The 25,983-nt window shown below is 55.5% G+C and overlaps 11 protein-coding genes across 11 annotated transcripts; 5 read left to right on the top strand and 6 right to left on the bottom strand.

The window, feature by feature from the left end:
* Positions 1-20: 20 nt before the first annotated feature.
* Positions 21-3,251, top strand: G647_06364 (uncharacterized protein; the record flags this gene model as incomplete). The annotated part of the gene is made up of 1 exon (XM_008730686.1): positions 21-3,251. The coding sequence occupies one exon, from the start codon at positions 21-23 to the stop codon at positions 3,249-3,251; it is 3,231 nt and encodes a 1,076-aa protein (XP_008728908.1).
* Positions 3,252-3,630: 379 nt separating this feature from the next.
* Positions 3,631-4,446, bottom strand: G647_06363 (uncharacterized protein; the record flags this gene model as incomplete). Its single annotated transcript, XM_008730685.1, has 1 exon — positions 3,631-4,446. One exon carries the CDS (start codon positions 4,444-4,446, stop codon positions 3,631-3,633), a length of 816 nt encoding a protein of 271 aa, XP_008728907.1.
* Positions 4,447-4,702: 256 nt separating this feature from the next.
* Positions 4,703-6,283, top strand: G647_06362 (uncharacterized protein; the record flags this gene model as incomplete). The annotated part of the gene is made up of 2 exons (XM_008730684.1): positions 4,703-5,553; positions 5,608-6,283. The coding sequence occupies 2 exons, from the start codon at positions 4,703-4,705 to the stop codon at positions 6,281-6,283; spliced, it is 1,527 nt and encodes a 508-aa protein (XP_008728906.1).
* Positions 6,284-7,098: 815 nt separating this feature from the next.
* G647_06361 (uncharacterized protein) lies at positions 7,099-7,290 on the top strand (the record flags this gene model as incomplete). The annotated part of the gene is made up of 1 exon (XM_008730683.1): positions 7,099-7,290. One exon carries the CDS (start codon positions 7,099-7,101, stop codon positions 7,288-7,290), a length of 192 nt encoding a protein of 63 aa, XP_008728905.1.
* Positions 7,291-8,223: 933 nt separating this feature from the next.
* G647_06360 (uncharacterized protein) lies at positions 8,224-12,027 on the bottom strand (the record flags this gene model as incomplete). The annotated part of the gene is made up of 1 exon (XM_008730682.1): positions 8,224-12,027. The coding sequence occupies one exon, from the start codon at positions 12,025-12,027 to the stop codon at positions 8,224-8,226; it is 3,804 nt and encodes a 1,267-aa protein (XP_008728904.1).
* A 564-nt stretch (positions 12,028-12,591) lies between these two features.
* On the top strand, positions 12,592-14,853 carry G647_06359 (uncharacterized protein; the record flags this gene model as incomplete). Its single annotated transcript, XM_008730681.1, has 1 exon — positions 12,592-14,853. The coding sequence occupies one exon, from the start codon at positions 12,592-12,594 to the stop codon at positions 14,851-14,853; it is 2,262 nt and encodes a 753-aa protein (XP_008728903.1).
* Positions 14,854-15,154: 301 nt separating this feature from the next.
* Positions 15,155-16,474, bottom strand: G647_06358 (uncharacterized protein; the record flags this gene model as incomplete). The annotated part of the gene is made up of 3 exons (XM_008730680.1): positions 15,155-16,002; positions 16,061-16,195; positions 16,243-16,474. 3 exons carry the CDS (start codon positions 16,472-16,474, stop codon positions 15,155-15,157), a joined length of 1,215 nt encoding a protein of 404 aa, XP_008728902.1.
* A 1,901-nt stretch (positions 16,475-18,375) lies between these two features.
* G647_06357 (uncharacterized protein) lies at positions 18,376-19,278 on the top strand (the record flags this gene model as incomplete). The annotated part of the gene is made up of 4 exons (XM_008730679.1): positions 18,376-18,565; positions 18,621-18,649; positions 18,700-18,837; positions 18,889-19,278. The coding sequence occupies 4 exons, from the start codon at positions 18,376-18,378 to the stop codon at positions 19,276-19,278; spliced, it is 747 nt and encodes a 248-aa protein (XP_008728901.1).
* Positions 19,279-19,760: 482 nt separating this feature from the next.
* Positions 19,761-21,272, bottom strand: G647_06356 (uncharacterized protein; the record flags this gene model as incomplete). Its single annotated transcript, XM_008730678.1, has 1 exon — positions 19,761-21,272. The coding sequence occupies one exon, from the start codon at positions 21,270-21,272 to the stop codon at positions 19,761-19,763; it is 1,512 nt and encodes a 503-aa protein (XP_008728900.1).
* Positions 21,273-21,934: 662 nt separating this feature from the next.
* G647_06355 (uncharacterized protein) lies at positions 21,935-22,921 on the bottom strand (the record flags this gene model as incomplete). The annotated part of the gene is made up of 1 exon (XM_008730677.1): positions 21,935-22,921. The coding sequence occupies one exon, from the start codon at positions 22,919-22,921 to the stop codon at positions 21,935-21,937; it is 987 nt and encodes a 328-aa protein (XP_008728899.1).
* A 921-nt stretch (positions 22,922-23,842) lies between these two features.
* On the bottom strand, positions 23,843-25,552 carry G647_06354 (uncharacterized protein; the record flags this gene model as incomplete). Its single annotated transcript, XM_008730676.1, has 1 exon — positions 23,843-25,552. The coding sequence occupies one exon, from the start codon at positions 25,550-25,552 to the stop codon at positions 23,843-23,845; it is 1,710 nt and encodes a 569-aa protein (XP_008728898.1).
* Between the last annotated feature and the right edge of the window lie 431 nt (positions 25,553-25,983).

Below are 25,983 nucleotides of genomic sequence, written 5' to 3'. Positions count from 1 at the left end.
GACGAATAATTCCCTGCACTATGTATTGGCCGTGCAGCGTGCCACAAATCTTCGCATACCATGGAAGTAAGCGACCCATTCAAGACCAAGCCAGACAAGGAGAGCCAAATCAGGAACGGGACGTGGACGATGCCTCTGCACAGAACGACCTCTCGAATTCAAGCGCAATAGTCGATGTGCAAGTCGCCCGCCACGACCATCTCTTCGCCACAGTCACTTCCTGCCAACTGGTTTTGTGGTCAACTCGCCCAGTAGTCGTTCTCGCTTCGATATCTCGATCAGCAACATCGCTCGAGTCATATGGAAAGAATCTGGGACTCGCATTCAGGCCTGATGCAAGCACCCTGGTTGTCCGCACCACTGAGAGCTATTTGATGCTATATTCTGTGGAAAGCGACCAGAATGCCCGAGTGTTGCAGCAGCAGTATGGCTACAGTCAGGCGAAGCGGCAGAACGTCGTGCGAAGCTTCGGCGTCGATGAGACCGTAGGCGTGGCAGAAGTGCTGCTCCGATTCCGTCGAGCCATCAAAATCGATGCCGGACTCAACTCCATCAATGCGCTGGATTCGGAGCTGGTTGTGGCGACCACCAAACCTCAGGCCGTGCAGTGCATCAAATGGGACTTGCAGAAGGATGGGTCCAACGCCGTGACCCAGACTCTGAACAAGATGGATTGGGTCACCCAGAAGTCTGGCATATCTACCATGGTGCACGACCGAGCCATGAATCTATCTGTTTGGGTCTCGCAAGATGGACATGCGTACGCGGTGCAACGAGTCAAACCGCAGATGTCGCGAGCACCCTCTTCGGACGATTCTCTCCCTTCGTCGAGAGGCTCGACCAGTCCGTCGACCAGACTATTCGACGGATACTGCTTCCATAAGCCCGATGCATCGTCCCCGGCAACACTCGCCAGTATCAATGCCCGGTTCTCGCTCATTGCCATAGCCACATCGAGTGGCGAGATTACTTGTTACGCCGCCAAAGACTATGTTGGCAACATCCCATTTTCGCATGCTTTCAAGACATCTACCTCGCCTTCGTCAAGAGGCGCAGTCACTTGTCTGAAATGGTCGCCGGACGGCTACTGCCTGTTCGCAGGTTACGAACACGGCTGGTCGACGTGGTCAGTCTTCGGGAAAGAAGGCGCCTCGACCTTCCACCAGAACGTCACTCATGCGGAGTCGAACAACGAGAGTTGGCTGGTTGCTGTCCATCGAGCAGCCTGGATCAGTGGCGGCGCGGAGATCCTGCTCGTGTCCCCTTCACAAGACCGAATCTGGAAAATGGAGATGTCGCGCAGTGCGGCTATGGGCTATTTCTCTTGCGCCAACCTCGTGCGCGCCCTCCTCCAGACGCCCACGGAGTTGACAGTCTATCGCGGCCATGAGCTTCCTGACTTGACTTCGATATCGAATGAGGCGTCGTTGTGGCATCATGCACAATACCCATCTGTCTATCTGCACAATCAGTGGCCTATCAAATCCTGCGTCGTGTCACAAGACGGAAGATATATTGCCATTGCTGGCCGTCGAGGCCTGGCTCATTATAGCGTCCAAAGTGGACGCTGGAAGACCTTTGTTGATTTATCGGTCGAGAGCGCTTTTGCTGTTCGTGGCGGCATGTGCTGGTTCAACCACATCCTTGCTGTTGCAACCGAGAATGCTGCAGGATATGACCTCCGGCTATACTCGCGTGAAGGAGACCTTGGCCGCTTCCCTCTGCACGCAGAATCATTTTCGATGCCAATCGTCTTTGTCGGGCCGTCTGGTGAAGATTCACTTCTGGTATACACCTACGAGAACATCCTCTACCACTACATCCTCAACATCACCGAGCGCGGCGCACAACTTGTCCAGGTCGGTCAGATTGCGTTTCATGGGATTGTGCGTGCACCGAGTCGAGTACGCTCCGTCAGCTGGGTCGTGCCTGACTCTCAACTCCGCAACGGGGATCCCTCACGAGACGTCGAATTCGCCTCTGTGTTATTCCTCGTTGACGACAAACTAGTGTTGTTGCAGGCTTCGAGGAACGAGAAGGATGAGCTCAAATACGACATGCGGGTGATTGCACAACATGTCGAATACTACATCCTCATGCGTGACCAGATCTACTTCAACTTCAGTACCGGTCCTGAAGAGTCGGCACCTCCCACCCCATCGCCAGGCTCGGCGTTCACGATGCGAAGTCAGCAAAACTACTCCCTTCGAGACTCCCTCTGGATCTTCAGTGGCGAGGAACTTCGCCTATGGCCCGATGTTCGTGACCTGCTTCATCACGCGGCGGGAGACCACAATACCGCCCCTGCCTTGTCCATGTCCGTGGATTTCTACCCGCTATCAATCCTTCTGACCAAAGGCGTCGTCCTGGGGATTGAATCCGAACTCCTCCAACGACGGGACGTCAACTTTGCGCAATTCCGTTCCAGCATCCGAACACAGCTATTCATCCCGTACGTCCTGCGCCATCAACTCTGCGAAGCGAACGACACCGCCGCGGCATTCGGCCTCGCGAACCAATACCAAAACCTCTCTTACTCCCCCCACGCACTAGAGATTCTGCTGCACAACGTCCTCGACGACGAGGTTGATCGAAAAGCCAAAGAAAAAGTCGATGACGACGATGACGACGACGACAACGCCGGTCAAGTCTCGCGAGGGCCCCTCCCCGCCGTGCTCTCCTTCCTGCAACTCGTCCTCCCGTCCCCGACCTACCTATCCACCGTGGTGCAGTGCGTGCGCAAGACGGAACTCTCCTCCTGGCGAACGCTGTTCGCTCACCTCCCACCGCCACTGACGCTCTTCGAACAGGCCCTCGCGCTCTCGGACCTCAAGACGGCCTCCTCCTACCTCATCGTCCTGCAGGGGCTGGAAGAAGCTGACGACTCCTCTGAATATACCTACGACGCACGCAAGTTCGAGGGCTACGTGATCCGACTGATGAAGCTGGCCCGGCAGAAAGGGGATTTTGAACTGTGTGCCGAGCTGGCGAGGTTCATGATGGGCATCGATCCGCGAGGAGAGGCGCTCAGGCGCGTGATTGTCGGGGTGGGGTTCAGGGAGAAGAGCACGCATCTGGATCCACAGAGGTCGCTGGCGGCTGGGGGCACACAGACGTTGCAGATCCCGCGGACTCGAGGGAAGGCTGCCAGAGAAGAGAGTTCCGATGGGAGTGGGAGTAGCGCTTCGAGCGTGGGAGGGAGTCCGATTGGGGGTGGGGATTATTTCTCGAGTTCGCCGGGGGGTTACTAGTATTGAGTCGGGGGGCGGCGCAGTGCAGTGCAGTGCAGTATAATGCAAAAAAGATCACACACACATACATGTATCGTCTCCGCCCGTGCCGATTGACGGCCGGCATTCGCATATGTAATGTACATGTACACCCAAATGTCCCTTCGACGAGAGATGACATGGCATCATCACATCACGTCTATAGAAACAGGCGCCGGTCCAAGCGATCTGAACCCACCAGGAGATGTACATCGCCCGCCAATCTCAAACATTGCTTGGAGCAGTGAAGCAGTCTTGGTCCTTGATCCCTTATCACCACGAATACCAAGTACTGATATGTAGTCCATATCCATAATGATAAAACCTTAGGGCCCCCTGTCTTTCGTCCTCTCCCTCCCTCCTAACCCAGCCTCCTAACCTGCGGACTCCTGGTCCCCCCAAACTTCAACCTCGTCCCGTCCGTGACCTTTGAGATCAGCGGCTTGATCATCCGCCCCTCCGTCCCGAGGAGCGCCTTCTGGAAAGCCTCCCTCCCGGGGCCGTACCCTCTCAGGATGACCTCGATCCCCGCGCCCGCGGAGCCGCTGTACGCGGGCTTCTTGATGCTCGACAGCGTCAGCCACGGGCTTTTGGAGTTCGCGCCGCCAATCTTCCACTGTTTCTCGGCCATCTTGCGGAACGTGTACGCGGCCAGTTGGAAGCTCGCGTCGTACGAGGCCTTTTGCGCGTTGCGCAGGCCCAAGTTCCCGCACGACAGGCTGAGGATCGGGTTGCGGCTCGGCTCGGTGAATGTGATGTGTGTGTTGTGTCTGTGCGCGTACACGTTCAGGTGGTACGGTTCGTCGAGGTATGGATTCGGGGCCCGGGTCGCCGTGCTGGTGCCGGACGAAGCAGAAGAGGCGTCTTCGCCGTCGAATAGAGAAATGGTGCGGAGGTCGTTCTTCATGCTGTTGCGCATGGCGTTGTTGGTCGGTGTGGCGGTCGGGGGTTGGAGGACTTCGGAAAAGGCGGCGAGGGGGTCGACGGGCGTCCTGGGCGTGCGGTCATCGTTGTACTTGATGCCGAAGCGTTGGGCGAGGCCGCCTCTCGACGGGCGTTCTGGTTCTTGAGACGTCGAGGTGGTGGAGAGGGTGCGGTGGGATTGGGTGCGTGCGAGCTGGGATCGTCGGCATGAGCGACATATGGACGACAGGAGGAGGGGCTTTGGGTGCGCCATTGTCGCTGTCGTGGACGGACGGGGACAGTTGAAGCTCTGACATGAACATGGACATGAACGTGGAGATTGAGAGGCAGATTGAGATGCAGAATTTGTACGGCGGAGCATAACGCGCCGAAGTTCAGCCGCAGCGAAATTGACTTGGGCTTCTTTTGCAAAAGATGCGTCCTTTGATCATGAAGGAGCTTTTTGAATAACGTCCTCACTGCGCGTCTCTTGTTCTACCGCCCTCCTTTGTCGATATCTCCTGCATAGCATGGTTGTACCGCGTCGCGCGCCTCTTCATGGTGTCCGTCAGTATGTGACGACCACCTCCGCGCTCGCCACAGTCCGACAGGCGCAACATGGAAGAACTGCAGCCTACAGACGGTTACTGCCATCGCCTCTCGTTTACACCTCCCGCCTTCCTCCTTTCTCACCTCGACTCACTCTCTCGGACCAGCAGCTAATCCGATCCCTCACCACCTCTCGATTACAATCGCAGCAACAACCCAAAGCTGACCCTAAAGAGGAAGTCCGAGACCCGCCGCGGGACGAAAAGCCTGAACAAGAAGCCTCGGGCGAAAAGGAACAGAAGGACGAGAAGTCAGAGAAGGAACAGAAGGATGACAAACCCCCTCCACCTCCCCATGGTGACAAGACTCCCTGGCAGGTCTTCACCGAGACCCTGCGTTCAGAATTCAAAGCGTCCAAAGAATGGAACGAATCGACCAAGCAGCTTTCCGGCTCGGTCCAGCAGTTTACTGAATCTGAAGCCGTGAGGAGAGCACGAGAAGCCTCTGAAGCGGCAACAAAGGGAACTTCCCAAGTACTGAAGAGCACCGCCAGTGCCATTGGCTCGGGTGCAGCATGGACCTGGGAGACCCCTGTCGTACAGGGCATCCGGAAAGGCGTCAACGCCACGGGTCGCGGTATTGAAAAAGCAACTCGCCCCATTCGAGAGACAAAAGCCTTCAAGGACGTCTCAGAAGCAGTCGACGATGGCAGCAGTTCCAGATACGGCGGCTGGATCGAAAAGGAAGAGCGCAGAAAGCGAGAAGAAGCGCGTAGGTTGAGGGAAGCCCAGAGTCCTGAAAAGAAGCAGGAGCAGATGGTTGAGGATCCAAAGTAAGTGCCAAGTCAAGACAGTTCTGCCTTCCTTCATACTGACTGCGTTCCCAGCGCCGGCACCAACATCACTGTGCACAAAGACTCTGCGTGGCGCGAATCCTGGACCAAGTTCAAGGAAAACTCCAAACTCATGCAATCGCTGTTCAACATGAAGAATACCTACGAAGAGTCCGAAAACCCAATCATCTCCACTGCACGCTCCATTTCCGACCGGGTCGCCGGCTTTTTCGCCGAGAATGAAACAGCCATGGTGATCAAGAAATTCAGAGAAATGGACCCGTCATTCCAGATGGAGCCGTTCCTGCGGGATATGCGAGAGTACATTTTGCCCGAAGTGTTGGACGCGTACGTTAAGGGCGACGTGGAGACACTCAAGCTGTGGCTTTCTGCAGCCCAGTTTCAAGTCTACTCTGCCCTGATGGAACAGTATACCAAAGCCGGGTTGAAGTCCGATGGACGGATTCTGGATATCAGACACGTCGACATTCTGAACGCACGACTGTTGGAGCCCGGTGACATCCCAGTCTTCATCATCACGTGTCGAACACAAGAGGTCCACGTCTATCGGAACGCCAAGACCAATGAATTAGCCGCAGGAATGGAAGACAAGGTGCAGCTTGTCACATACGCCATTGGCGTGACGAGACTACCGGAAGAAGTGAACAATCCCGAAACCAGGGGATGGAGGATGATTGAATTGCAGAAGGCCGCCCGAGATTATATCTAATGCGCCGAACTGGGACTGTACCAGTACCGCCTACTTTCCCTGTGTCTTAACAATATCATCGGGGTTGGACTCACCTCGATCATGATGTGCTTGTATTTCCAAAAGCTGGTTCAGTGGACATTGGGAGCCTTTTCAACGCTTTGTACTTTACTTCACCATGAGCCGGGGTTTACTGATGATGGCCAAGGGGGAATCAAACGGCGGGCCGGACATGCATAGCGTTCATTCGTTGGGCGACGGCTGCTAACATGACCAGCCGCACAGCCCGTGAGGCGTGAAGCGTGAGGCGTGAGGCGTGAAGCGTGAGGCGTGAGGCTGCTTGCACATAAAGAAATGCATAATTCTACTCTTCTGACATGCACTTGCCAGCACGAGAATGTGCTCTATTCGTTCTCGGTAAGAGTACTCAGGTACCTTCGTACAGCACGATCACCCGTTCATGCACGAGTCTGTACAGTGACGCAGGTCCATATCTGGCACGTGACCGCACAGCGGCAGATCCACCAGAAAGACGACTTCACGACGTCATCGCCCGCAACATCGTCACTCTCAGGTATCAACACCACCCGTGACCACTCAGGTGCTATTAATCCTCCGCCAGGCATCACTCGAACGACAGCCACAAGTACAAATACAGGCAGAGAGAAGTACACCTGGATTTCCTCTCTCCTGAAGAAACTTTCCCCAATCTCCACCGACTACAACTTTACCCTCACCTTTGCGAGAAGTACCTCTTCAATACTCAATCCTCGAATCAATACCAGGCCACTCAGATCCAGCTACACAGTTATACACTCACCTGATCTCCGCCCAAAATGCCCCTCGTCGTCCCCGGCATAACCTCGTCAGGCAACGGAGGAGACTCCTGGACCACCAAGCTCATGGGCAAGACCCTGGGCGACAAGCACGACGAAACCACGTTCGCCAAGAAAGATCTGCCGGGCAACCATCGCGTCGTGGACAGTGATGGCGGGATGATGACCATGGATCATAACCCTGAGAGGTGAGTGGGTGTGTGTGTGTGCCAACCAGTACTGTGACTATGGCTATCCTTGTTGTTTGTTCTTTGTGCTATACCATGCTAGGGGCCGGGCCCACTGGCGAGTGCCGAGGTCGATGGTAGGGTACTTGTGGGTAAAAGCGCGGGTTGGTGGGCGAACTGAACAAAAGGAGACGGGAGAAACTGTGTGTCGAGTCACCAGGTGACGCCGCACACACGCACCTGTACCGGTGGTGTTGACGTGCCGTGCGGGTCTACCACGAAAGGACCAGACGCCAAATACGCCGAAACCCCCCAAAATTTCATTCTGTCGTCGCATTGGTCGGATGGTCGGATGGTCGGATGGTCTGTTGATTCCTTGATCTAATGCTGAGCTGACCCTTCCTGTCGTGGCTATATAGGTTGAACATCCACGTCGACAAGGACGGGACGGTCAAGAAAGTGACGCACGGATGAGCCGCGCCGATCCAGATCGAGATCGAAATTAACTTGACGCGGTCGAGAATGGGATAGACGGCCTATGTAGTTGCATGTTGGGCGAAAGACTGGTCGCACGGAGGGCACGCATACGCACACGCACACGCACATGCGAGAACAGGGGTAAATCATAGAGAATGACACGGGTGAACGAAGGGAGACTACAGTACACGCTTCGATTAGAGCCAGAACAAGTCCGCCTTCTCTTCCTTCTCAAGGCACTACGATAAATTCCATTTACGGCTTATACAAAGAAACGAAACGCTTGTCTGTATCTATCCTGCACTCGCCCTGGCAATCCCATCAAGAAGGGTATCACTGCTCGGTCGACTTGTCCCTGCAATGTGGTTCTGTTTATACACCTCCCCCCCCGGCTCCATTCGCCTCATCCCATTGAACCAAGTACAGTATACCGTATGTTATCCAATTGCCAATACCTGTTGCAGATCGCCCCTACAGTATATTACTCCCCCTTGATAGCCCTCATCACCCTCTGCATGGCTCTCAGCCGTTCTCGCTCCAGAACGACGGTCTGCCTGACCATCCTCTTGACCTCTTCTCTCCCCCACCCTTCCCTCCAATCGTTCCAGCCTGCCAACTCCCCCACGACGACCTCGTTGGTATACCTTAACTCACGTCCTAGGCGTTCCACCTCCAGCCCTTTTTCCACCACTTTGCGCTCCGTATCCTTGACAGCTTTCATCCGCGATTCCTCCGTGCCTGGAAATGGGAGATTCACATTCTTCAGAAGCCCCCTCCGTGGCACAGAGTTGTTGGCCAGATTCGATCTGTCCTTTTCAATCTGTTTCTGCGCGGATGTGATTTTATCAATCAGCGCCGAGGGTTTCAGCAGTGCGGATTGCACAGCAGTGATCGTAGTTTGGAAACTTTGCAAGGAAGAGATGTAATTCCGCAAGGGCGATGATGCGGGCTCTGTGTGCATGAGACTGGCGAGCCGGAGGAACGTGTGCACCAGTGGCTCTGATAGGGTTGTTGCAGGAGCCGCGAGAGTGGCGAATGCCACGGCGCAGAGCGAATGAGCTTCGGCAAAGTCAGCCTGCGCTTGCACGTAAGCGTAGCCTTTACGGATGACCGAGCGGGTGGCGATGTTGATTTTGCGCACCATGTCGCGGGAGTGGGAGACCAAGCCGTCCACGGCGTTCATGTCCGCCCTCGAGGTCAAAGGGTCGTACTCATCATTGATCTTCTCCTGCACGAGCTCTGCCTTGAGTCGGGCCCGCTCAGCCATCTGTTCCTGCAGCATATCAGGCACGAGGAAGAATTCCCAGAGCATCTCATGTGTGGAGAACGTAGGGTGTTTCATCAAGATCTTGAGAAATCGGTCTAGGAGGCATTGCGAATCATACAAGACCGCCCTCGAAGGCCGAGAATGCAGTTGAAACGGGTTGCGGAAGTTCGAGGCCAACATGATAGGCATGTACGAAGCGGGAGAGTCCATGGAGAGCCATTTTGCCAGATTTTCGAAATCGAGGAGTGCGCGACGAGAGGTTGTTATTGTGTAAGTCGTGCTAGACACCGCAGGATTGGGCGCGCCGGACTTGAGGATGAACCGCGTCGAGCCGTCCTCGACGAAGAAAGAGCGGACGATTGCCGTGATGCGGCCAGTGGCGTCGACTGTATTTGCGGGCGAGAATAACGTTAGGTCGTCGATTCGGTTCCGCACTTCGTCATCTTTGGCCAGTTCGACCGCGGTCAAACCGCGAAAGTCCCGCACGTGTGTGTCGACTCTGGGATCACCCAGGAGTATCCTGACCATATCGACCCTCCCGTACTTGCTGGCCAGCATCAAGGGAGTGAACTTCTTGTCGTTCGTAGCGTTCATATCAACCTCGCAATACTGGAGTATCCGTTGCATGATGACTGAGTCATTCACAATATGTAGCAACGAGTTGCCTTTGTTGTCAACATGATCTTCAATGCGCAGGGGACCGTCATCCTGCTGAGCGTCTCTCGCAGCGATTAGGGCTTCAGAGACCATACTGCTGTACTCGGGATGGTCGTACGTGCGGCAGATCGCAAACAGAGGCGTATGTCCGATCTTGTCCTTTTGCCGCCAGGGCAGGACGTTGGCGAGTCTCTTGATCAGTTTAGGCGTGTTGAAGATATAGTGCGCGACGCTTCGGCCACGAGAGTCCTTGGCAGCTAGATACTCTCGGAACTTTGCCTCTTCCGCATTCCGTTCAACGAAGTCGAGGATGATATCGACCAGCTCCGTGTTGGCGAGCTGGACGGCAGCACTAAGCAATGTCGCTCCTTCTTGGTTCGAATCCGCCATGACTTCCTCTGGTCTGTAATGCTCGGAGAGACTCAGCAGGTAACGTAAAGATTGCGGCTGCTGGCTCTCGACAGCCATCATGAGGACCGAGTTCCCCACCGCGTCCTGGGTCTGCGCAAGGCTTTGTACAGACGTGTCACCCTCTATCCCGCTCAGGGATGTCTCGATGGTCGCTGCTCTAGACAAGCCCGAGTGTACAGAAGAAATCGACATGCTTCTAGCGGCCATATGGACCTTCTTCTTCTGCTTAGGGATCGAGCTTTTCTTCTCCGCTGCTTGGAAGGGAAATACGTGCGAAAGGCCACCTTCGCTGGATGGATTTCGCGACAGCGTCGGTCTTGCACACGTATCGGCTGCCTTGTTCGATGCGGTGGTCTTTCTTGACAGTGGGATTTCCAAAGGCTCCTCAACCAGGTCGTCATCCATGATAGCGGACTCTTCAAATATCGATCTGACCTCGTCAACCTTTCCACTCTTCACTGCTTTCCACAGCGACTGGTTCTGCTTGGATGCTTTGCGTAACCCGCCGGCATCTCGTGCCAGATATGTCAGTACTGCCTCCAGAGTGCTCAAAGAGTAGCCGATTTCGCCACTTTCGACGTCGTCGATGTAGATGAAGCGCTGCATATAGGACAATCGCGCCTGGAGATGTCTTACCGAGGCCCGGATGACCACAAGTAAGAGCATCGATACTAGGACATCGGCGTTGATGGTCATTGCCGCCACGGCCTTCTTCTCCTCGTCCGAGATTCCCGCCGGCTCTGACACTGCCTTTTGCGTTTCGAGTAAAATATCGAGCATTTCTTGTGGACTACCAGCCACGCCCATCTTTCGAAAGACCCCAACTCCGCGATTGATTCTGCTGATGAGATCTCGCTTACCGTTCCGACCGTCTTCGATAGAGATTCCAACTTGCGAGACATCCAAACAATCCATCTGTCGGATCCGCCTGTCGAGTTCTTGGTCTTGGGCTTTGTGAAACGCACATAACCGAGGGAATAGTAGCGAATCGTGTACGGACTCCGCCACATATCGCTCAATCAGCTTTTCCACGTCAGGACCAGTCAGGTCAGTTGTCGCGCCCAGGTTTGACAGTTGCTGCTTGTCAACTCCTTGGAACAAGTCAATGGCTGCAGTGACGGCCGTTTCCAGAGCTCTTCGCATGAGGTCCTCCTCGTCCTCGAAATATGCTGGAGAGTTGAACGGGAGTTTTATTGTCCCATTAGACCTGATAGAGCCGTTCTCCGAAGCCTGGGTCGTTCCATCCCATTCGCTCGACGGCGGACGAGGTGAAGGCTGCGAAGGCGGCGGTGGCAGGGGCTTTCCCAGTTCCTTGCCAAACTCGTTAAACAATCTCTCCAGACCCGACTGCATTTGTCGCTGAATCATGGGAAAGTTCTCCAGCAGCTGCCCGAAGGTCTTGATATCTTTCTTCTTCGGCGTCGGAAGTTCGGAAGACGACGAGGAGCCAAATGGCGCAGATGCGGGTGCGGTGATCGTCTTCTCTCCGATGACGGCAGGCTTGATGGGCAATGCCTCGAATAGACCAGTCAACGGCTTGGAGATGTAGTAGACTAGCCATTGTTGCATATCATTCCCTGGCGAATAGTACAGCAGATCACTCAACAACGGCGCCTGGTTCAAATGTTTGAAGCCCTTGTTACTATACACGACACTCTCCTTGACGATGACCGTGCGCCCATTGACGGTGGAGTAGTTTTTCGCCTTGCTACGGTTGTCGCGGACATTTCCTTCCTTCGCAGCCGCGTTGGGGATGATGCGAAGGATGTGGCTCCCGAGGAAGTCTTCATCTTCGACCTGGTCGGCATATCTCCTGTTCGTTTCGCGATCCTGGCCGAACAAGAGGGACTCGGTGGTGGGCACAAGGAGGACATAGTTCTGCGAGGGGAGGGCGTGTCCTAGCACACTACTCTGAAAGAGCGCGCGCAGAAAAGGGTTCAGGACGGGCATCCAGGCACGATGCGCCGAGTTTGAACAGCAATCCGAATCATCGAGCCGTGGCGCGGTGTCAGCTGGAGCTGAGGAGTCGTGGCATGTGCGAAGGTGCGAGTGCGAATGGATTTTGTTCAGTGAGCTGTTGGTGTCGGGGCTGCATGTGAGATGTGAGAAAGAAATATAAGTCAGTTCCTAATAACGACGAACTGAAATGCCACATGCCCCGTTTGTCAACTTAGGCTGCTCCAACTGCAGCTTGGGCTTCCCCGGAAATCGACAGTCGTCAGCCCACTCACTCCGACTTGGCATTGCATCTCGCGACGAAACGCTCCACCGGTCACTAGCACGAGGCTGAGACTGAGACTGAGGACAAGGCTGAGTTTGGAGAGTGATCCCCCGCACCTCTGGCGACTCGGTCAACCAAAAAAGAAAAAATACTGTCAGTGATCAGAGAGATAATTTCGTGCAAACGGCCACTATGGCTAGAGGAGCCCGTCGCCGCCAAACCCTCGGGCAGGGTTTAGATAGAGAGGCAAGCCCTTCTGTCCCGCATTAGGCTCACCACATACTAACAATGGCATGTCGCAGGTGTACCAAGTCGTCCGCAGAATCATCGATGAGCGTGCACAGTATGAGGACGGCCCGCCCGAGCGCCTTGCCTTCGCCGCTGTGTACGACGAGATCCGACGCTCCAACTCCAGCCTTAACAGACGGCCGAAAAAGCTGCTGGAGGACAGTATTGAGCGTGTGCTGGTGACTTTGCAGCAGGACAGCGAGTCAGACAGCGACGCGTCCATCGAAGTGGCACAGGAGGAGCGGCAGAAACACAAGTCAGCGTCCAATAACCTCAACCGAAGCATAGTCAGTGCATGGGCCAACTCAGCGGCGCCCTCGGGATCAACGACACCGAAGCCAGAACTCGCCGCCATGGAGTCTCCTGCCAAACCAGCACCCGTTGTGAACGGCGAGCCTCCAAGGAAGAAACGCAAGGCCGCACCCGTCATCGACAGGTCACCCCCAACGGGCATAACATGGGACTCCCTAGGTGGAATCGACCCAGTTATCCAGCAATTCGAGGATTTGGTGGTCATCCCGATGACCAAGCCCGAGATCTACGCGGAGCACAAAGTCCAACCCCCACGGGGCATCCTGATCCACGGGCCTGCAGGCTGTGGCAAGACCATGGTCGCCCACGCACTGGCAGCCGAGTTGGGAGTCAATTTTATCAACATCTCAGCCCCGTCGATCGTGTCAGGCATGTCCGGAGAGAGTGAGAAGGCGCTGCGAGAGCACTTCGAGGAAGCGATGCGCTGTGCACCGTGTCTAGTCTTCATCGACGAAATCGACGCCATTACTCCAAAGCGCGAGTCAGCCCAACGAGAGATGGAGAAGCGCATTGTTGCACAGCTCCTGATATGCATGGACGACCTCGCGCTCGAGAAGACCGACGGAAAACCAGTCATCGTCCTCGCGGCCACGAATAGACCCGACAGTCTCGACCCTGCATTGCGCCGAGGCGGCCGTTTCGACAAAGAAATCAACATGAGCGTGCCCAGCGAGCCTGTTCGAGAACAGATCCTTCGAGCTCAGACGCGAGGCATGAGCCTCGCCGCCGATATAGATTTCCCTCTCCTCGCCAAGCGAACCCCGGGCTTCGTCGGTGCTGACCTCAACGACCTGGTCTCCACAGCCTCCGCCACGGCCGTAAGGCGGTACCTGAACCAGCTGAAGGCCAACTCCGAGAAATACACCATGGACGTCGACATGGATGCCAACAACGCCCATGCTAACGCAGACGCGAACGTAAACGGTACCGACACCCTCCCTGACCTCATCGCCAGCAGCTCCTCCGAGACCATAAGATCCTTCCGCCGCCTCGTCAGTTACGCCAAAGCCGCCCACCCGGAGGACAAGGACACCAACGAAGCCGTCCTACTAATCACATTCGCCGATTTCCTCACCGCCCTGCCCCAGATCCAACCGTCCTCCCTCCGCGAAGGCTTCGCCACCATCCCCAGCACGACCTTCTCGGCGATTGGCTCTCTGAAATCACACATCACCGAGTTGCAGGAGACCGTCATCCAGCCCATCCTGAACCCCGCCCTGTATACAAGCCTCGGGATCACACCCTCCAGCGGCACACTCCTCTGGGGGCCCCCGGGTTGTGGCAAGACTCTGCTTGCCAAAGCCTGCGCGAACGCCAGCCACGCCAACTTCATCAGCGTCAAGGGACCCGAGCTGTTGAATAAATACGTGGGCGAGAGCGAGCGCGCGGTGAGACAGGTCTTTACGCGCGCCCGGAGTTCCGTGCCCGTGATTATCTTCTTCGATGAGTTGGACGCCCTCGTGCCCACCAGGGAAGGAGGCTCCGGTGGTGGATCCGAGGCCAGCGCCCGGGTTGTCAATACGTTGCTGACGGAACTCGACGGCGTGGGCCACAGTAGGGAGGGGATCTACGTCATTGCGGCGACGAATCGACCTGATATCATTGATCCTGCTATGCTGAGGCCTGGTCGGCTGGATACCTTGTTGTACGTGGGGCTACCGGACGCCGAGGGCAGGGTGGATATTCTGAGGACGCTGTGTAGGAAGGTCGCGGGCATGGTCTTTGACGATTCAGTCGCCGCCATCGCCGAGGCGTGTGATGGGTTCAGTGGTGCCGACCTCGAGTCACTCGTCCGCAGAGCTGGTTACAACGCGATACGCCGCGGCGTGGCTTCAGGACAGACTGTCGCCATAACACCGGCGGACTTCGAGCATGCCAGGAACGAAGTCAGGCGCAGCGTCGGGGTGGATGACATCAAGAGGTACGCCGCGCTTCAGAAACATTGGGGCAGGTGATATCGTGTCCGATGCACAGAAGCAACAATTCGCAGTACCAGACCCATTATCAAGGGGCCCCTAAAACCATCATCATCATCATCGTCATTAGTGCAGTGTTGGTAATACCTGCTATTATTTTCTTCCCCAACTCGTTTGGGCCATATCAGGTAAGCACGGCAGTTACTTCCCAAGACACTATGGTTATCCCAACAAACGCCCAGGTTGGCTCGGGGCACCTATCAAAAGGAACGGAAGGCTTTGCGGACCTTGGCACATCCAAAGCCGCAAAGTTCATATACCAACGACATCTCCCACGCACTCAGAAGATCGGTAGCCGAAAGCTGTCGCTACTGAGCCGGTGACTCTCGGTGGAACTCAGACTAGCAGAATCTGATCTAGGTCGTTTCTGCAGCTTCCTAGGCCTTTTCTGTGACCCAAGACTCTCGTGCCAAGTTCCAAATTCTTTGACCTTGGATTCCTTCTCCAGTGTGCCGGCCGGCAGAACCTCGAATCCGTCGTTGACTCTTCGTGATCGAGTATTGGCGACTGACAGCAAGTCTGAAGGGGGTGACGTGGGAGCCATTGTCGAGGTGGTGGAGATTGTGGAAGACTTGGGTGTGTGCCTAGATGTCTTGGGGGTGGAGTCACTTGCTTTAGAACAAGGCACCTTGGCCTCTATCCTAGCTTGAGTCCTGTCTGTCCATGCTGAAGGTGGTAGTTTTGTAGTGGGTAAGGATTCGACGAAAGCGCGGAAGGGAACTGGAGAGGGACCTTCCATCCTTTGAACTCTGCGAGAGAGCCGCTTGCCCAGATTTATCGTGCCGTCTCGGGTGGGCCACGATAGAGCCCGAGACATTGAGTCGTCGCTGTCCTCGCTTTCTGCTGTAGATGAGGAAAGGGGTACTGTCTCAGCAACCTCGGAGTATCGACGATCTCGCGGGTGCAATTGACCACTTTCTGCGGAATGCAACCGTCGATAAGCTTCCATGCGTTCAAGTGGGTTAATATCGGACTGCAGTTCCACCCTTTGGTGCCGCTGTGAGTTCCGTGGTCGATTTCCTATCACAAATTTGCGTGAGCCAGAGGGTGAGAGGTTGGAGACCGGACGAAGCTGCATTTTCGAAGGGGAAGGCGTCGATCTTTCTACTGGTGTGAAAGGGCCGACATCTGTGTAAGTAGGTCAGTCTCAGGTCTGCATGGAACACGGTGACGCAGATTGCCAGACCTGACACATTTTGGGCAGCTTTCGATCCTGCATATGGCCCCTTGTAGCTTATAACTAGTGTCTTCCCTCTCTTCGCAGTTGACGGTTCGCCCAGCTCATCGACAACCGTAGTGGGCCCGATGAACGGAGTGAGAACTATACCGAGTTAGCAAATCGACGTATGAGTCCTGGCTGTGCAATACCTGTTGGAGAGACCAAACCAATGTCTGCAGTGTCATATATCGTTGTGGAGGAATTCGAAGAGTGTTTCGGGGGTTTCGTCGTCGATTGCGCGGCAGGAGGAGTACGGACACCGCCATCGAGATGCATTGGAGTGGCTTCGCGAGAATTCCACACGCCCTCGACTTCTGGGTCTTCGAGTAGTGCGCGCATGCCAAAGAGTGCATCATCCTCCAAGCCGATGACCATTGTCATTTCGCCGCGTTCGGCTTGTTCCGACGCTGCCCTTTTTGCTCTTCCTTTGTCTCTGATCCAATTTCGCAATCTCACAAGAAACGCCAGGAGGAGAACGATGGCCTAGCTAGCTTATCAGGTGAATGACCAAGGTCTCGCAGGGATGAGACGGACAAACGTGCCACCCAAAACCTGCGGATCGAGTCAATAAAATCGGTCATTCTCTTGTCTGGCTCGGCTCACCAGCGCCAAACGGGCCCATGTTGGCCACTCCAAAAAGAACACGGCCCCGTCAGGGAAAGGATCTTTCATATTGCCGGAGGCCGGGATCGTAGCAATGCTAGACGCGAGGAAGGATGAAGAGGTAGAACCCCATTTCTGAAGAGCAACGGGAACAAGCACCAAAGAAAGGATAGAGCAGCTTGGGATGTGGTCGACTGAACTGCTAAAGATGGACTGGAGGAAGATCCGAGGAGGAGGGCGGACTAGTAATAGAGTGCTGCCAGCCGCTGTCGAAGTGGCGGTGGTGATGCTGGAAGACGGCAGCACCTGCTTCAGTCGTGCGCAGAATCGAGCAGTTACTGTCTGGCCCATCGTGGCTTCCAGTTCTGATCTTGGAGGTGAAGCTTGACTAGAAAGTAAGAATGAAAGTGAATTGACTCGCAATGTGAGCCACGCGTACCCTACCAGGACGAGCGCAACTTGATAAACCACGACTCACTTCTGAGAGATGAGAATATGTCTTGCCAGTGATGAGGCAGCAACTATCCGTCCATCGTACAGCAGTCCGCAATGGCATGTCTGTTACCCGGGCGGCTACTTCAGTGCGAGGACGACCGCCCGATTAGCGATATTTGCATGGTCCCGCTGACAATAACATGGCAATCGGTACAGCAGGAGAATGGGAAACAGCAAGATGTACGGATTTTGTAAGCAGCTGTTGCTGTGTTACCGTATCGACCTGGTGACAACAGGAACGTGTCGAGTTTAAAATAAACCGTGGATTGAGGCTGAGATTCTGGCGCCGGCGATCTCGTCACCAACTGTCTACCTCAGTACTGTGTACGAGTGGCTCGTAACTCGTACACAGTCCCGAAACTTCGGCGGGCACGGTGGGGTGGAAGTTTCATGGCCCGAATGGTCGACGACGTCATGACGCAGAAGATGGCGAGTGTGGAGGAAGCTCTCCTGTCACCCACGCGGACGAGTACGGTCACAACGGTGTAGCCGTACTCGAAAGAGATCTCCATACTGGTTACAACTGGAGACGTTTGGCAGGTCAAAGTGGCATGCGACGGATGAATCATCAGCCTACTGTTGACTGTGAAGTGGCCGGGCAAAATGTGCGGAATTTATGTAGGATGCTCCCTCATGTACCTGCATGCGAAGCGTAAGACCTAGTTCCTCTTCAAGGAGTGGTTCTGATATCCCTGGGAGGCCGTGCGACAGCTCAGTCAATGTCTGCAAGGTGGATGACTGGAGTTGACAAAGCCAGAAGGGCATCGCCTATTGGGTTTGGCTGTCACGATGGAAGGGAGCCGCGCTGCGGTTAATGATCGGCGCCACCAGATGCCCAATCGCTCGGTGGAGATTCCTCCCTGGGACCCTTACAGAGAAGATTCCCGGCTTCCCGAACACCTGGGCGGTGGTAAGCCGCGGCGCTGCTGCCCTGGGCGACTGGCGTACGGCGTAGAGGGGGACGAGGACCTTGTACGGCTTCTGGGGTCCTTTAACACTGCCCACTTCTTCCGGCGCAACTTGCATGTCGTACCCGTGACATTCCTCTTACACAACACTCACATTCCTCTCACAATATTCCTTTGTGAGACATAGTCGTTGCAGCGCCTCCCTCATATATTTCAATTCTCTGTCGTCTTAAACCAGTGCGGTACACAAACAAGCACTTCACATCAGTTGCCGTTATGCCACCCTTCCGCATGCCCTTTACCTCGAAGCGTCCTCCTCCTAATGCGCCCAGTGGGACAACGGATGAGAATGCGCGCCCCAACTCCTTTGACGGCAATGTCAAGAGTCCATACGGCAAAGACAAGCCTTCATTAGCACTCGGGGTCAAAGAGAAGAAGGTAGAGCCCAACGAGTTCAAGCTGAGTTGTATGCGATATCAACAACCCAAGCCTAAAATGATCCCGAGGCTAACACCGATCAGCCGTGAATGACAGTGGTGAATATCTTCCTGTATGCAATGCTAGTCCTTCCCGATCATGCAGCAGTTGACGGTGCAGTAGCCGTCGCCCACAGAAAGACCTTCGTTCTGGTCAACCAAGTCACCTTCCTCCGCCAGCAACAGCCACCGACTGGGCTTCAACGACAACGAAGCATTCACGATATCTCGCGAGTCCTTTGATTCATACAGAAGATCATTTGTGAGTATCTTTCCCACACGGCCACGTGCGACGGCCTGACCTCCCTGGCAGGACATTTCCGGCCGCTCCCCAATTCTCCAGTCCGACAGTTTCAACTCGCGCTCGTCTCTCGACTCACGGCCGGCAAGCCGCTTTCCTACTCGCTCGACGTTCAACAGCAACACGTTTGAGAAGCCCACGGCTGAAGAAGATCCGACGTTCGAGGAAGTGAAGCTGAATGACGAGGCGAACAAAACCCATGAGCCCAAGAAGAAGAGTTTCCTTTCTCGATTCGGTGACTCTAACGGCGAGCCGGCTGCACCGGCTGCAGGCAAAGAAGAGGGCAAACATCACTTCCACTTCCTCCCTGGCCGAAGACGCGGTCAGAGTGGTACAGGGAACGAGCTAGGAGATATCCCGCGGCCACAAAGTCGAGGCCACCCAGAGGTGACGGTACGATAGTCCTTGTGGGCATTTCAAACCCGAGATTGGATCGGCAGTTATCGTTCGATGGCATGCATTATGAAAGGATTGGATCTTATGAAGCGGTAACCGGCGGGGGGAGTTTATCGGCAGCATCCGGTGTACGCTACGGTTATTACGATGCGCATTTCCGGGACAAAGGACGCTCAAGAAAGGGATGATTCGGGCATCTAGGACAGACGACCCGATCATGTAGTGATCTGGGATCAACGAGGAGTCGTGCCTCCTCCATGAAGCAGCACGCGGCCATTGATGGAGCACCAGGATACTCTAATAATAATGCTCAAGACTTCACCGCACTGAGTGCCTGTCACTGTTTCTCCGTCCCACCTACTGGCTATGCTGCCTCGCACTCTTGTCGTTTCGATGGGCGTGTCAAGGTCATCCCTGTTCAACATACAGTCCCTGGGTAGCCTTGCGAGATTCTCTTCACATTCAAGTCAGCCACTTTCACCTCCGCCTCAATACGCCCTCGTAAAGCCATTGGCATCCTTGCGCGCAGCGAGTTCCCTGTCAACCTCTTGCTCCATCTTATCGTACGCCTTCTTCATGACTTCAACGATTCTCGCCAACTCGACCCCCGATACATTATACGGCGGACTCAAAATGGCGTGGTCACCTCTCTTCCCATCTATTGTGCCCGATCCCGGGTACACGGCGACGCCCAACTCGAAACAAGTCGCCTGGTAGCGGACGCCAAACCCTACCGCCGGAGGAAACGGTTCTCGAGTGACTTTGTCGCGGACGAATTCAAGGCCCCAGAACAATCCCCGTCCGCGAATATTGCCGACATATTTGGACGAGCCGAAGGTGTCCAGGAGGAGCGGATACAGATGTTGCCCCAACCTCGCCACATTCCCGACCAGGCCGTCGCGTCTCAAGATCTGCTGCACGGCCAGCGTCGCCGCACAGCCGACAGGATGGGCCTGGTAAGTGTGGCCATGGTTGAAGCAACTGGTGCCCTTCCTCAAGATATCGACAACCTTCTTGTGCACCAACACTCCCGCAACAGGCGAGTACCCGCCTCCGAGCCCCTTGCCCACGGTCATGATGTCCGGCACCACGTCTTCCTGTTCAAAGGCAAACAACGTGCCCGTTCGACCCATTCCGCACATGACCTCGTCCAGGATGAGCAGGACGCCGTATCTGTCACACACGTCCCTGACACCACGAAAATACCCGCTCGGAGCCGGCGTGCACCCACTCGTCGCGCCGACCAGCGGTTCCGCAATAAAGGCAATGACATTCTCGGGCCCCAGGGTCTGGAAATGCAGGTCCAGTTCCTTGACCAGCCTTTGGGCAAACTCTGCTTCCGTCTCGCCCTCCTGCCAATTCGAATACTGATACGCGTACGCGGGCGTCACCCAGCTGACGTTCTCGGACTGGAAATTCGCGTACGGGACTTTTCTCGGCAGGTTGCTGCTCACGTTCATGGCCCCGACGGTCGTGCCGTGGTAGCTCTGCTTCCTGCTCACGAACCGGGTCCGTTGCGGTTGGCCCTTTTCGAAAAAGTACTGGCGTGCTAGTTTCAGGGCCGCGTCCATGGCTTCGCTCCCGCTGTTCACGAAATATGCCCGTTCAAGACCGTAACGGCCCGCGCCGTGAGGGCCGTCGATGATGTGGTGCGCAAGGCCCTCCGCCGCGTCCGTGGTGTACGTGAGCGAGTGTAGATAACTGACGCCCGTGCTCATTTGCGCCGTCACGGCGGCGAGGACTTCCTCGTTGCCGTGGCCCAGGCAGGCCACCGCCGCGCCGCCGCACGCGTCCATGACTACTCGGCCATCCGAGAGGGTCAGGTAGATGCCCTTGGCCGACGTGACTTTGCAGGGTTGTTGGTGAAGGGAGCGGTGCAGTAGAGCCGGGGATATGATGGACTCCTGTACGGGAGCAGGCACTGCGTCCGGCGCCGAGGCCACGAGTTTGGATTCTGTGCCATCGCTGGGTTGGGGGTTGTGGCTGTCAGTGCTGGCCATTGTTGCTCGCCTCAGAATGCTACAGAAGGACGGACAGTAAGTAGACCACGTTGCCCTGGGTCGTAATGTACCATCAAGGCTGTAATTCCTCAGAGGCCTGGGGAAACGTCCTTGATCGATTTCTGCCGCCGACAACGCGCTGGCGACAAATCCCGTATACCCTTCTGGCTGGGGTGTCTGGCAGCCCCGAAGTTGCAAAAGTATCCTATGCACGAGGTATCACTCAGCTCGTACAGGCTGACGTTTTTCTACCGGCCGAGCAGCCCTGTAACAGGGCGCATAGAGTTCAGAAGCGAGTACTTCGTACATAAGAGAGACATGCGGGCTGTTCACACGACAAGGCCGATATCCTTCCTGTGCAACACTCCACCCCTGGTACTGTACATTACGCTGAAGTCCGTTCCTCGCCATCCCCAAGGTAGCTTTCTCGCTTTACGCGCCACCGACGGTAACCGACGTGGGCTTACTTATCCTACGTATACATTCTTGGTGCAGCATTTTCGGCAGCATTCTCGTGCAGGGACAGTCCGTGGCCCAGCCCTGCGCAATCCTCGTTGGAGGGGTGCGTTGTGTGTACGTAGATAGATAATTACGGTATTGTTTTCTGAGCAAAGTCGCAGATCACGAGCAAACAGACACTGTATACTATGTACAGCCGACTATCAATCTGGAGAAGGCCAGCCGGGAGCTCCATGGTCTTGCAATTCCCTGTCCGTCCATTCCCACAACCTCCTCGACAACTCGTCGTCGCGACTGAGCGGTCCGTCCTTCCCGGCCTTGCCGATCGGCTCATAATACCTCCCACTCTCGACCTCGTGGCTGAAACTGCACCACAGTTGGGTTTTGGCACCCTCTTCATTAGACACCCCAGTCAGGGCCACCAGCGGTTTGACAATCAGATAGGTAATCAGCACGTTGACGCCTTTCTCCCCTCCCCAGACGTTCGACTTGACCGTGCCGGGGTGCAGAGACGACGTCGTGATCCGCGGATACCGCTTCGCCAGCTCATACGCGAACAGCGTCTTCGCGAGGTTCGCTGCCCCGTAGAGTTCGGCTCCGGAGTGTGTTTTCATCTCCGTCTTGAGTTCGTCGAAGAAGATGCCCGTCTTGGACGCAAAGAATTTATGTCCAACCGAGGACATGGACACGATCCGGACGTCCGCGCCGGATAACCGCGTCGTTCTGACCAGCAGGGGCATCAACAGCTGCGTGAGCAGCGCGTGGCCCAGATAGTTGGTGCCGAACTGCACCTCGTAGCCTTCCTCGGTCGTGCTGTGCGGGATCATGGCGACGCCGGCGTTCAGATGGAGGACGTCCAGTCGATCGACTTCGCTCTGCACCCGCGCCGCGGCGGCCCTGATTGACTCAAACGACGCGAGGTCGAGATCTAGAATCTGGATGTTTGCCAACGACGCGGCCGTCGAGGTGGCTCGTACGCGCGAGAGCGCGGCTTCGGCTTTCGCGCGAGATCGTGCGGCCAGGTATATTGTGCCCGGTCCATGCTGGGCCAGTGCGGCGACTGTTGCTTCGCCGAGCCCGCTGTTGCCGCCGGTCACCAGGCATACCTTGCCCTCGAGGTTCGGGATGTCTTTTGCCGGGTCGAACTTTGTCACCGTTGTGATTTTGCGGAGCGTAGCGTAGCGTGGCATTTATACCTTAATCACCACTTTGCTTCTCCAGGCAGCGAGGGCTGGTCTAGGGTTGACCCTAGGTAAGAGGACACTGTTGGGAGACATTTCTAGGCGCCGACGCCGACGTCTGCTTCAGTGTTGATATATGGTGGGCTAGAGCGAGTCTGAGCAGAAATGGCATCGCCTCAGTTTCTTCGACTTTGTCTCCGCCATGGGCTTCGAGTTGTCCCATGCCCGACTCTCCTCAATGCCAAGCTCCCGAGTGTTGGTTCGTTTGGGAATGGTCGTCGTTGGCGGGGAGCCCAATCCGCTGTGTAGGAAGCATGCGTCCCTCCCTGGCCTCCTTTCGTGTTCGGTGTGTCGGCCTGATTCTGCACCATACCGTTGAGCAATCTTTCGCTTGCTGTCTTTCGACCCCTGCTACAGTATGTCAGTGGCGAGCGCTTGACCCTTGACTTCAGCTGAAAGCGACTTGGCAGCGGGTATGCCTTTCAGCGCCATGTGTCGGGGTGTCACTGCTCACGGTTTGTCTCTTTTCCGATATGTAGTGAGAAGTTCGACCGCACAGGTCTTGCAGGCTTGATCGTTCGTTTGCAGTAATGCGTATATAGTCGTGGAGACTTGTTCACGTGCTATGCACATTTCTATTTCAAACCTTGGACACATTTCCCCCTTGGCGGCTATGTTCGATACATGCCATATCCTCCCCATATTTTCAGATCGCGACGTAACTGGCATTTGACCCTTCTCGTGGGTTGATCCGCTTCACGATGGACAAGGCTAGATAATCCACAGCGACACAGCCCGACGGGGAAGCTCTGGAGGATTGACGACGACGGTAATCGTGCCGTATCCATTCCATGAAGAACGGGGCCAGTGAGGGAAAGGACACACAACCAAGGCATAGGCGCCTTCTCTCTGAATCGTTCCTCTGTTGTGTTATGTATCTGGTATCTGCTCTTGGGTCAGTTCGATACGATAAGTCGGCAGTGGCGGCCCCGACACGAGCTTGATAACCACATGCATCTCGGACGAAGCATTCAATGCGTAAGAGACTCGATCCCGAAAATATGGCCAGGCTGGCTCAGCCTTGACTCCGCCGTCGTCCTCTAAGAACATTTGTTGTACCGCGGTGGGAGCACCCATGCGCTCCAATTGCAGCAATTGAAGGCCCACAATCCCATGGCACCAGAGTCGGCCGTCCTTGGGTCCGAAGACCAGACTGAAAGCGTCACCATGGACGGCCGTGAATGATATGCCCAGCCATTCACCCTCTGTCACGGGAGTGAAGTCGGTGACGGACAGCGTGTGTAATTCCGACGATCCTGACTCCAACACCTGCGGTACTGACAACGACCACAGTCTGCGATGGTAGTACGTCTTGAGCACAGCTTGGGGGTGTGGCCGCCGCCATGTGCAGGAGTATATCATGTCCCAGCCATGTCGCTTGCAATTGATATTCGCGGTTAGAACTACCTGCATGTGGCCCGGAGTGGGAGCCACGTCATGGATGTCGGTAGACATGTAAACACTTTGCGGTCGAACATTCTGGAGCTTGTCGCTGCTCAAATACACAAGACGATGCTGGCGCAATCTAGAGCGTCGTGGCGTGGTTGGATCTCCTGTAACATAAATCCCGATACTATCGCCCTTGCACAGGCACTCCAGCACAGCAACGCACCACCCATCAACCAGAATGATAGGCAGTACCATGGACAGGCCCACGTTGGTTATCGTGATTGGATGTATCGAAGACATGAAGAGGGAACTGAGGGGCTTTTGTGTGACAGGTCCCGCGCGGTCACGACTGAACATGGCAGGACTCTCTGCGAGGACGCTGATGCCATGCAACTCGGTCAAACTCTTTGGTGGGTTCGGCGCTGCCCATGCGAAGATGGAATGGTCATTGGACTCGGCGAGGATCTGTCGTTGCAGGCGATGGAAGGCTTTTGCCCCCTCTCCATACAAAAGTGGCATGTTGACCCCAAATATGCCCAGGAGGGAATAGGCCATGTCTTCGACTCTGGTCGTCCGCCTCTTCGCAGCCCACGACATCCTCTCTGCGACGCAACTAAACCGGATGGACAGCGGATCCATCAACGCCTCGGGCGGAATGCCTGTGATTTCCACCAGATCCTCGAGCAGACTCGCCTTGGTCCCTATCTCTATCCAGTCACGGTCGAAGAACACGACGTGCATAGGCGCAATAAGCTCCTGTAATGTCCAGCCACGCTCAAACCATCTGCTCGAAGGAAAGCCCCAGACTGGTCGCGGATAGGAAATGGTACGTTTGCTGGAGACGCTGTCATCATCACCGCCAGGCAGCAACGAGACATCTGCAAGATATGCGTAACAGACCTGTGCCTGGGAGTACCATTGAAACATGGAATTGATAGCTTCGGAGAGTTCGGCGCTGCTACGCTTGTCGATACTGCAAGTATCCACCCAGGCATACCCAAATCCATCTGACTTGGCCTGCTCACAGCATCGTTCAATTTTCCAGTATCCGGCTTTCTCTTTGGCTTCCAAGGTCCCAAGCTCTTGGAAGGAGACCTCGCCTTCTCCCCATGTATGTGACAAGATTGCGTAGGGCGGCGGCGTAGACTGGAACTCACGGAGGACAAGACTCGTTGTGTCGAGGAGCCACATCGGGAGCTGTCAATCAGTTGTGTGAAGCGGGAGGTATGGGGAAATGCACGCGATGAAGGTCAGTCAAAAGAAACAGGCTGAGGCGCAGCACAGAGTCGGTCTGGTTCGCGAAGGCTGAGCGGGACTCAAGACGAGATGGCGTGCAGGCAAGGGCCGTGACAGGTGTGCTGCAACGGCCACACCACATTTGATTGCCTACCTGGGTGAACATCCATGTGGCACCGGCGGACTGGTAGATGATAGCATGCTCAGACGATTGAAAGACGCGGAAGTGGGATAGAGCGACTCGAGCGACTACGCTAGTAATACCATGCTTCACCGTAGCCAACGGTGGAGTTCAACGGGTGCGAGGCGCAGCGGCCCACAGTCGAGATGCGCTCTGTTGCTGCTGGATCTTCCTCCATTCACACGACTTTCTTTTCATCAACAAA

Source organism: Cladophialophora carrionii, assembly GCF_000365165.1.
Source record: "Cladophialophora carrionii CBS 160.54 unplaced genomic scaffold supercont1.5, whole genome shotgun sequence".
NCBI classification, from domain to species: Eukaryota; Fungi; Ascomycota; class Eurotiomycetes; order Chaetothyriales; family Herpotrichiellaceae; genus Cladophialophora; species Cladophialophora carrionii.
This window is presented reverse-complemented; position numbering and strand designations above follow the sequence as displayed.